The sequence below is a fragment of the Terrapene carolina genome, unplaced genomic scaffold, assembly GCF_002925995.2.
Source record: "Terrapene carolina triunguis isolate 2854851 unplaced genomic scaffold, T_m_triunguis-2.0 Scaffold96, whole genome shotgun sequence".
Lineage (NCBI taxonomy): Eukaryota > Metazoa > Chordata > Testudines > Emydidae > Terrapene > Terrapene triunguis.
This window is the reverse complement of record NW_020664447.1, coordinates 46,483,718-46,494,995: the sequence shown is the minus strand read 5'-3', so window position 1 is coordinate 46,494,995 and position 11,278 is coordinate 46,483,718. Positions and strand designations below refer to the sequence as shown.

Sequence of the window (11,278 nt, the reverse complement as noted above, 5' to 3'; positions counted from 1 at the left end):
ACTATTTCTAAACAAAAAGTCATTTTGAACTCAAAATTTAAACATTTCATTTCAAAAATGTTTAAATGGGAAATTTTGACAATTACAAAACTTTTTTTCACAAAATTTTTTCAAACCAGGAGATACGTTGAAAGCAATCTTTTCCCAAGAAGATTTTCTGTTTTGATGAATTTGCATTTTCTGATGAAAAATGTTTTGTCAGAAAATTCCCATCCAGCTCTAATTACAATATTCCAGAGTTTTTTGACAGGTACAGAACAATAACAGTAGTTTGCTTAGAGACTCATCAAAATCGTCTTGCCTACTGCTGTTCTTGAATCTTTGGCTTGTATGAGCACTATTGCTTATGTTGTATGTTGCTTATGTTGTATATTGTTAATGCTGATTGCCAAAGTAGCTGCATTTCACCTATGTTTGTGCTTGGTTTGATGGAAGACAGAAAATTTTGATCTTTGGAATTTGCTTTCCTTCAGTCGGAAAAATAGTACCACCATATCACTAGCGCTTGAATGTTCTCGCAAATTTCCATGCTAACTGAGGGAACACCCCCTTCCCATGAATCTATTTACCTCTATTGATCTATATTTGATTTTTCATTGGTAGCATATTTACACATATTAGGTCTATCAACAGCAGCTACAAATTCCAAAATATATAGGGCTATCTTACCTCCCTTAACGTTACACCTCTACCCCAATATAACGCGACCCGATATAACATGAATTCGGATATAACGCGGTAAAGCAGTGCTCCGGGGGGGGTGGGGCTGCACACTCCGGCGGATCAAAGCAAGTTCGATATAACGCAGTTTCACCTATAACGCGGTAAGATTTTTTGGCTCCCGAGGACAGCGTTATATCGGGGTAGAGGTGTATTTGTTTAGAACTCTCCAAATGAGAAACATAAATAGGGGTGCTACAACTATTGTTTTCTTTAATAAATATACAACCACCTTATCAATCTTGCTTCGTACCTATTATAGAATCTCATTTGCTATGTAGATAACCCAATACATTTCTTTCATGTATATTCTTTTCAACTACCATGCCAAGGGATTAATACCTTCCTTACTATATGTCCTATACTTTTTGCTTTATCGTTATTTCATTTGTATTGGTTATATATTGTATTGACCCTAGTAGTCAGAAGGTTTTTATGATTTAGTAAAAAGTTTTCTTTATAAGATCCCTACCCAGTTGCTTTTTTAGTTGCAGTCTATTGTTTGTCTATAACAAAAGTTCTATTTATTTTTAATAGTCACTATTTTTATTCTACCTTGAAACTTTGTCTGCTGCAAGGATCTCTCTTTCTAGGAACCTGATCCTGTCATGTAATGAGTGCCTGAAAGTACCAGTGGAGCTCAGGGCACTCAGCAGGGCATTTCACAAAGAGTGGTTATATTATGACCAGATGACAGCAAGATTCTCTTACTTCCTCCTCAAATTCTAACATTGTAGAGTACATGTTTGTGTTATACATACAGATATAAATATATGGGGAGAGAAGAGAAGGCTGTATAATATGTTTTATAGTGAGGTGCTTATTCTTAAAGAATATGAACTTCAATAGAATTTAAAGCCAGAAGTTTAGCAGTAAATATATGACTCAATGGAGATGTGTTATGCACTATAGTTAGATGAATGATGACAAATAAATTATCTTATGGCATTGATAATTTGAAAAAAAAATGCTTCTGTCCTTTGTCTTTTTGAATCAGGCAAAGTGAAGAACACATAAGAAACATCAAGTCAAAACCATAAAAATAATTTGCCAGTTATATCATCTACATATTATAAGATAACAGAATCTGAAGCTATTTCTCTCTCCACATGTGCAAAATATTATTCCTATTTCAATGCATATGGCATAGACTGAGTTTTCTATAAAAATAATTGTAATAAAATACAGAATACATTAATTATAATAAACTTGCATCAGTTTTAACAAAATGAATTTAATACTTATTTAGACTATCAAAAATGATTTAGAATCAAAGTTGCCCTCAGTTGTCCTGAGGTCTAAAAGCTTACGATAGAATAGCCTCTCATGAGTTGAACTGTACCTCTGTGGTAATCTACATGAACCTAAGTAAGCAATATACAGGTTGTTAGCTGTTATTTAATTCAACATCCAAAATCCTGTTTTTATCTTTTCCGCATTAGTGCACAATGCATAGAGTACTTCAAATAACCATTTAGAAAAGAATAGCATTTTAAGCCATGTAAGGAAGAGTTATATAAAACCTTTCATAATTCCCCTGTAAACAGCTTCTTAGTGTTCCCTCTACTGAATGAGCAAACTCTTTATAAGGGATTGGAAAGTCTTTAGTGGATTGTCTCAGAAAGAGATGAGAAAAGCAGAACTGCATAACATTAACATAAGGTGCTCCCTGGGGAATGGGCATAGTAAAGCATCATGCAAGGTATTAAGTCACACTGTCATTATTTTCATGTGTCTTCTTTCAGTTAGTGGTCACACTGGCTTCCTTCTGACGTAGTTTTTCTTTCTGTTGTTCAGGAAAAAAGAGCTTTATTATCATTCTTGTCTTTAATTTTCCATCTGTTCTCAAATTGCAACAAGCATGTGGTCTAGAACACTGAACTGAGGAGTAGCAAACCAGTCATAATAGATTGGAGCCTTTTTTTCCTCCAGAAAATTAACTCCTGGAGTGCCATAAATCTCTAAACTATGCTCGTTTGTCATTTCCTGCAAAGATTTCTTTCAACACACAATGCTCAACTATCAAACCCTATAAATGCCTTTCTATGAATTTAACTAGTTCTATGTCTTTAAGGAGTCAGTCACTTTAAATACAAACAAGAAATTTTGCAAAGATCAATGCTGCTGCAGAAAGCTGGAAACATTTCAAAACAGTGTATACAAAATGTATGATTTTAATAGCTTCTTCCATTCTGCTTTCAAAGCTGACGCTCATAGAAGCCCATTGTGGGCAGTAGGGAAAAAAAGCTTAATTTGCTGAGCTGCATGGGCATTGCTACATTGATTGACAGGAGGGTTTTTTCTGAGTTGGAAGTAAGGAGGCATCTCCTGAGAAATGAGGTGAAATTTCTTGAGGCAGAACAAGTTAAAAAGCAATTGTTGCTGCTGTTGCTCTGATCTTGAAAAGGTAGAAGTAGAAAAGTTAACAGGTCAACAAAAATGTTTGAATGTTCTCTCTTTCAAAAACCTCAGTGCAATTCATGACAATATTCCACTTACTTCCATGTGTCCAGAATGATTAGAGTGGAAATGTACCAAAAATGCTAATCAGGTTTTGGAGAAGAGAATTATTATATATTGCCCTCACACACACACCCCATATCCCCCTCCTCCCTCCTCCCCCGCCTGGAGCCTCCTCACACACCCAGAACTCCTCATTTCTGGCCCCTCCCCGGAGCCCGCACCCTAGCCAGAGCCCTCACCCCCTCCTGCACCCCCAATCCCAATTTCGTGAGCATTCATGGCTCGCCATACAATTTCTATACCCAGATGTGGCCCTCGGGCCAAAAAGTTTGCCCACCCCAATCTAGACCATCCCTGACAGCTGTCTGTCTAACCTGCTCTTAAAAATCTCCAATGATCGACTCTGCTTCCGCCTCTCGTGAGCTGGAGTTCCTCGGGGAGTCGACAGGGAGAGCGTGCGGGGATTGATTTAGCCGCGTCTAGACGAGACACGATAAATCGATCCCCAATAGATTGATCGCTACCCGCCGATCCGGCCGGTAGTGAAGACCTGCCCTTAGGAAGTTTTTCCTAATGTCCAACTTAAATTGCCCTTGGTGCAATTTAAACCCATTGCTTCTTGTCCTATCCTCAAAGGTTAAGGAGAATAATTTTTCTCCCTCCTCCTTATAAAAATCTTTTAATGTACTTGAAAACTGGTATCATGTCCCTCCTCAGTTTTCTGTTCACCAGACAAAACAAACCCAAATTTTTCAATCTTCTCTCATCGGTCATGTTTTCTAGACCTTTAATAATTTTTGTTGCTCTTCTCTGGACTTTCTCCAATTCGTCCACATCTTTCATGAAGTGTGGTGCCCAGTTAAGGCCTAATCAGCACGGAGTAGAGTGGAAGAATTACTTTTCATATCTTGGTTATAACACTTCTGCTAATACATCCCAGAATGATGTTTGCTTTTTTTGCAACAGTGTTACACTGTTGACTCATATTTAGCTTGCGATCCACTATGACCGCCAGATCCCTTTCTGCCGTACTCCTTCCTAGGCAGTCATTTCCCATTTTGTATGTGTGCAACTGATTGTTCCTTCCTAAATGGGGTACTTTGCATTTGTCCTTATTGAATTTCATCCTATTTACTACATCCCATATTCTTGATCAGTTTTAGACCTATGTAACAACTCAGTTTAAAACAGGGGCGGGCAAACCTTTTGGCCGGAGGGCCACATCGGGTTTCGGAAATTGTATGGAGGGCCAGTTAGGGGAGGCTGTGCCTCCCCAAACATCCAGGCATGGCCTGGCCCCCGCCCCCGCTGCTTCTCGCCCCCTGACGCTCCCCCACCGGGACTCCTTCCCCATCCAACCCCTCCCACCCCCCGGAACCCCTGTCCCAACCAACCACCCCTTCTTCCTGACCGCCCCCAGAACCCCTGCCCCTGACTGCCCCCCCACCGCCCCATCCAACCCCCCCCTCATTCTTGACTGCCCCTCCCTGGGACCCCTGCCCCATCCAACCACCCCTTCTCCCTGACCGCCCCCGGAACCTCTGCCCCAGCCAATCCCCCCTCCTTCCTGACTGCTCCGCATTCAAACCCCCCCGTTCCCTGCCCTCTGACTGCCCCGACCCCTATCCACACCCCCGCCCCCGACCACCACCTCAAACTCCCCTGCCCTCTATCCAACCCCACCTGCTTCCTGCCCCCTTACCGCGCTGCCTGGAGCACCGGTGGCTGACTGCGCTACAGCCGCGCCGCCCAGAGCCAGGCACACCACTGCACAGCACAGAGCACCCGGTCAGGCCCCGGCTCTGCAGCTGCACTGCCCGGCCACCCAGAGCATTGCGCCGGTGGTGGGGCAAGCTGAGGCTGCGGGGGAGGGGGAACAGCAGGGGAGGGGCCGGGGGCCAGCCTCCTGGGCCAGGAGCTCAGGGGCTGGGCAGAAGGGTCCCATGGGCCAGATGTGGCCTGTGGGCCGTAGTTTGCCCACCTCTGGTTTAAAAACTATTCTTAAGCATGGTTATTGTGGCCAAACATGATTCTTAGCCATGGTTTGGTTGGCCAGTATGCTTTTAAGATAATTTTGCTCAAGCCTAAGTGCCTCACAAAAAAACAGATAATGGTCAGTCCCTGCCCAAAGACAACACTGTAAATTTGACAAGGTACAACAAAAAGTAAGGCTCAAAAACAAAGAAGTGGCCAGAAAGGACAAGGGTAAATGATATTATGTTGGGCTGTTAATTTTTTTAAAAATTCCCCCTTCACTTAACAAGGGGAGATGTCAGAAGAGAGTCTTTAGGAGAGGTTTGAATCAAGACAAGAAGGGGGGGCTTTTTGAACAGATCTGGATAGAGCATTCTAAGGGGGCAGGGAAAAAGGCACAGAGACATGTGAGGGAAAGAGACAAGAATAGTGGCTTCTTCCATACTTTGCCATTCAAACCAGTTAGAGCCAGAGTTGGCCACAAGAGAATTTAAATAAGGTTTAAACCCATTTCTAAACTCAGTTGTTACACCACTATAGGTGAGGCCTTAAAGATTTTTCCCCTGGACCAATATCAGTTTGCTGCTTTCCAACTGACTAAACATGCATACTACTAGCGACACTTCAATGAGAAATGCAAAGCACAGTTTCTCAGTGTGTTATGCTGAAGAATATATCATACCAGACTAGCCGTGGGATTGATTTTCTTTGTTTCAACCTTTTTCTCTTCAGTTAACTTGCTTACGAATTTCTGAGCCTCTTTCAGTCTGAAACAAAATACAGCACAAAATATACTATTAGATACAAGAAAACAAAACTGTTTTACATCCAACTGGTATACTTACACATGCATCAACCACCCATCTCTGGTTTATTTAAGAGCATTGCTCATTGAATGATGAGACTAAAGGAATACAAGGCAAAGACGAACAGCAACATCAAGTGTAAATAATGATCTAGTGTTATTAACTAAAATTTGTTCAGTTGCACCTACTAAAATATTATAGCAGCAGATATGAATGAATTCTCAACTAGAGGAAAATAAAAAAATGGAAGGACTTAGGCCCTGATCCTGCTATGCAATGCACACGGGCAAGCCCCCACACCCATGTGGAGCCCCACTGAAATCATGAAGGATTTTTTTTCCCCCTCAAGGAGAGGGACAGAATCCTCTGTTTCCAAAATCCTCCTGTTGTTTTGAGTGTTGTGCAGGGCAAGCTTCTTGAATCAGCTGTGGTGGGATAGAAGGGGAAGTAAGCCATTCAGAAGTCAGGGAGAGGAAAAAGAAAACCTAACAACTTAGCAGAAAAGTGATCTGACTCTCATCTTTAAGGGGGGTGGGGTGGAGGGAGGGGAATCAGTGGCATTAACAAACTGATGCTCCAAACAAGGTAAAAAAGTGAGTGGAAATTCTTGGGGTTCTCTCTTTAGGTAATTTAGAAACATTGCCAGCACCTTTCAAAGCACCATTTGTCTGATATTGGCCATTAAAACATGTGCTTATGAAATTTGAAATTTAATGTTATCCTGTGAAATCAGACAGTTATCTCTACACAAAACTGCACTTTTTTTCTATTAACCTCCCCTACACCCCATCCTAGAGATTGCACCCTTCCAACTTTCCATATCACTAACGCTTTGAGGGTGTAGACACTTGGTTTATATTTCAATTTGGAACGTCCAAGAGGAAAGGAAATTGCAAGTAAATTTTGATCACAAAAAGAAAACCCAATTTCCACTACTGTACACCGAAACAGTTTTTTCTTATAAACTTTATAGTTCTTGGCATTGTCATACTGAGAAATTTTACCTTCTCCTTTTACTTAATTTTTCCTGTTTCTATGCCCAGGCAATAAAGTATTTAAAATACCAAATCCAGTTCAAACCGCCTTTGATACACTAAATTTTGGAAGAATTTTCCATGTAAAGCAACAAGTAACGTGGATTAGTTCTGCAATTACTGACATGGACGTCCTTCCCTCTTGTACCATTGTGTACCGCATTCCTCCAGCAGCAACTGGGATTCCTGACATTTTTATTAAAATATATTCATAAATATGTTGCAGTGTTTATCAGTGTCCAATTCATTTTTAAAACTTAACATTCCTTGTTTGAACTATGTATTTTGGAAGCTTCTGTTTGACAATTGTTAGCATTTGAAACTTCTTTATTTCCTTGCAAATGCCTAAGAGCATGAGGGAACAGTGAAGTTACTTTTAAGAAGCCTTACGTCCAACACCACTTACGTTCTATGTTGATAGATGCTATAGAAACACCTTAAGTTAGATTGATGTGAGATTTAGTTTACACAATATCAAGTTTGTTTACAGTTTTAGTTATACCTTTTGTTCGTATAAATTATAATACTTATTTTATTAACATGCCCAGATGTCTACTAGTTATTGAACTTTTAACATGCTACCTATGTCACCTCTTCACAACTCTCAGATAGCAAATAAGGTTTGCTTTTTAATGACACGATGACTGCTAGTCATTGAAGAGTACACACCTCATAATTGCAAAGGTTATAATGGCAAAGAAGTGCCTCTCAGTTTTTAAAGGCAGTTATTATTTTTAGATTCAGTAGGACCAAACTGGGATGGTCAGGATTCTATGAACGCCGTCATTTTGGACCACCTATTTGTAAGTCCTAAGTTTCTCTCCCTCCCTGCGGTTATGGTTGTTGTACTGGCACTATGGGCTTTTTCCAAACAACTTCAAAATAAACTGAGCAAACATCTTAACCACAGAGAATCTTGGAGACGATAAACTCAAGTTAAAAAATTATGAATAGATAAGGTCATCTTAAATGATGTACTTATGGTCCTGAGACTACAGTAGAACCTCAGTGTTATGAACACCAGGGTTACTAGGGTCAGGGTTACTGATTGGTTAGTAACATACCTCATCTGGAACCGGAAGTACTCAATCAGACAGCAGCAGAGACAAAAAAAAAAAGAAAAAGAAAAAAGAAAATACAGCGCTGGGCTGTGCTAAATGTAAAGTACTAAAAAAGGGAACATTAAAAAAAAAGGCTTGACAATGGAAGGAAACTGTTTCTGTGCTTGTTTCAATTAAATTAAGATGGTTAAAAGCGGCATTTTTCTTCTGCATAGTAAAGTTTCAAAGCTGTAGCACGTCAATGTTCAGTTGTAAACTGTTGAAAGAACTATAACGCTTTGTTCCGAGTTACGAACATTTCAGAATTACGAACAACCTCCATTCCCGAAGGTTTTCGTAACTGAGGTTCTACTATACCTGCTAATGCTTACCTGTCAGATATTAGTGCAGAACTGAAAAGCTTTTCTAGTTGAAACAGAATAATATGTTGCTTACCATATCACTTTTATGAAACAAAAGGGCTTGTCCACATGGTGCGGTAATGTGCACTATGAGGCCATGATTTCTAAAGCACACTAATGTGTTGTGCATTCGTTGGTCTGTGTAGATCCTGCTGGTGTGCACTAAAGGTTCGTGAATGTGTGACAGGTAAGGATTAGCATGGAGTCTCAGCACCACAAGTATATAATTTAAGACAGACTTAACTATTCAATATTTTTTAAATTGAATTGCCCTAGTTATAAGAAAGTGGTTAGTTCAGTAATTAGGTCAGTAAAGTAACCACACTGTGAAGAGGCTTTATAAATAATAGCAGCCCCCGCCTACTCTTGGAAATGATACTGCTACTAGCCACTGTGTGTTGAAATACTAGCCTAGAAATGGCTAAAATAAAATGAAGTAAAAACTAACTTGATGCAAAAGAGAGTTAGCTGAAGGCAGCTAGTGTCTAATCTCTCGTCCCACTTGTATATTCCACTTTTAAAAAAATAAAATAAACCTGAAAATGGGAAAATACCTTTGCCTATTATGGTAGTTTTCCAGCAAAAATTACAAATATTTATAATACACTTTGGAGCTGTATGAACCTCTAAAGTAACATGTGTGTACCACTGCAACTATTTTTTTTAATAGAATACCCAAATAAACACACACATAATACATGGCTATAAGCACAATTCAGACTGATTACTAGGCAAGCTTAATTAGCCAGTTATGCTTACAGCTGCATGGATATTATAAATAAAATCTGCAGCATCACCCTTTCTCTGCTTATTGTGTCCATTTTCTGCCCTCTTCACTTGGTGTAAACAGAAATGTTGTTGCCACTCGTATAATGAATGTAATGATCAGGAAATAGTATCTGAAATTATTTCCAGCTATAATGCTACAAATAAATAGTAAGTGAAGTACATGGCTTTTGTGATTTGGCTTAGAGATTAGTATGATACACAAAAAGTAAAACTACAGATACAGTTCATTTACATAGACAGGAATAAACTCTTAATTATTGTCTGACATTGTCTTAGGTGGAGATACTATGTAAATAACCGATTTGCAGGGATATCACACCACATACTATTATTTTTAATCACTTTAAAATAAACTATTTAATGTGTCATAAAGCAAGTCCTTTAAGAAGTTAAATGCAGTTTATGAGAATTTATATAGACTTAAATTGCTGTACTCCTTCCTATAAAAGTATAAACTTCCTTGCTTTTTTTAACTGTCAATTACTTGTTCTCAGTTTACAATAAAACAAAAGGCAACAGAATGGCAAACTGGAAGTTAAACAAATAAATCCCACTAAATATCCCTTTTTACTTTTCTGAGAGTAACTGCAGTTGTATTAAGTATTAATGAACATGGTCACTTTAATATTGTACACATTACAGAAATCAGGTGAAAGGAAAAGGTATTCCTGAGAGTAGGGGAGCAGTCTATAACCCTTTTGTTCAATAGGATGGCCAGCAAAACAGCTGAGAGTCACTGGAGAATAAACAGGTTGTGAGGCTTACCAAATAAATAAATAAAATGAATAGGTGTCCACTTTGTCTAGTTATTTGAGCTCATTTGTTAGTCAAGTGTTAAATGAGTCATCAACCTGGAGATGGGGGGCGGGGCAGGATCTGACAGCCAAAGAACTCCCTAAGCAGTAGGAAAATCATGAATGAACTAAAATAACCAACTAGATGTGATAACAGGGTGTGACGGGGCAGCTGCCCCTCACTGGCTAGCAAAGGGTTAATAGCAGCCCTTGGAGCAACTGCGCAGAACCCAGCCAATCAGAGGAAGGCTTAGAAGCAGCTAATCATGGCCAGGCTGGGCCTATAAGAAGGGCTGCAGGGCAGAGAGGAGCTGTGTCTCTCTCTGGAGCTTGAGGGAGAAGGACTGGCTGCCTGTAGAGAGAAGTACCTGGGACAGAGCAGTGCTGGGCAGGGTCAGGGGAGCAAGTGGAGCTCCAGCCTGGCTGGCTCCCACCCAGACTGTGGTCTTAATATAGGGGCTGAGTAGGTGCTGGGGCTATGGGGAAGTGGCTCAGGGAAAGCAGGCATTGGCAGAGGGGAAGGAGAGGCAGTGAGCAGCTGCCAGCTATAGGGTCCCTTGGTCGGGATCCAGAGTAGCGGGCAGGCCTGGAACTCCCTCTTTGCCTCACTGGTTGCCAAAGGAAGTGGTCAGGCAAAGGACTGCAGTTTGCCCCTGAGCGAGGGGCTGGACAGTGGCAAACTGCAGCGAGAGGCCGGGTGAAGGATTGCCGGTTCCCCCAGAAGGTGGGAGACAATTGAGTTGGGGCATAGCCGGAGGGGCCGTGCCCTGAGGAGGAGGCTGTGGTCCGGGAGCGACGCGGGTCCCCACAGACAGCAGAGATGGTGGAGAAGCAGTGACGGAGAGTGAGACACCACAAGAGGTGCCCTGCTGATGGACAGAAATAATTCTCGGAGCAACCAGCAGGAGGTGCCAAGGTGGTGAGCACGACCTATTACATGGGGATTGAACAGTTTATAGATTTAAAAGAGAAAGCTCACTTAAAGATTTGGGTCTGACATGAGTCTCCTATTCAAGGGTCTGATCTTGCCCTTAGTATAGTAATTGAGCAGAATCAATCCCTAAAGCAGCACTTCACAAGCTGCATACAGGGGAACAGGACCCCACACCTCCCAGGAGACTAATTCAGGATATCATTGTGATGGGGGAACACTTCAGGAACTGGTTCCACCACAAACTCAGTGCAAATGGACTATGTCTTCGGGTGAAGTGGTGGGTGACTCCTTGAAAGCAATCC

At 40.9% G+C, this 11,278-nt stretch overlaps 1 protein-coding gene across 1 annotated transcript in view; it reads right to left on the bottom strand.

Annotated features, from left to right (window-relative positions):
* Positions 1-2,421: 2,421 nt before the first annotated feature.
* FMN1 (formin 1) overlaps positions 2,422-11,278 on the bottom strand; it is a 338,092-nt gene continuing 329,235 nt past the window's right edge. The window contains exons 18-19 of the mRNA XM_026651453.2: positions 5,840-5,924; positions 2,422-2,506 (exon numbers count right to left, since the gene is read on the bottom strand). Coding sequence (XP_026507238.1) covers positions 2,462-2,506; positions 5,840-5,924 — 130 coding nt within the window. The 3' untranslated portion in view covers positions 2,422-2,461. The remainder of the gene's footprint in view (positions 2,507-5,839; positions 5,925-11,278) is intronic.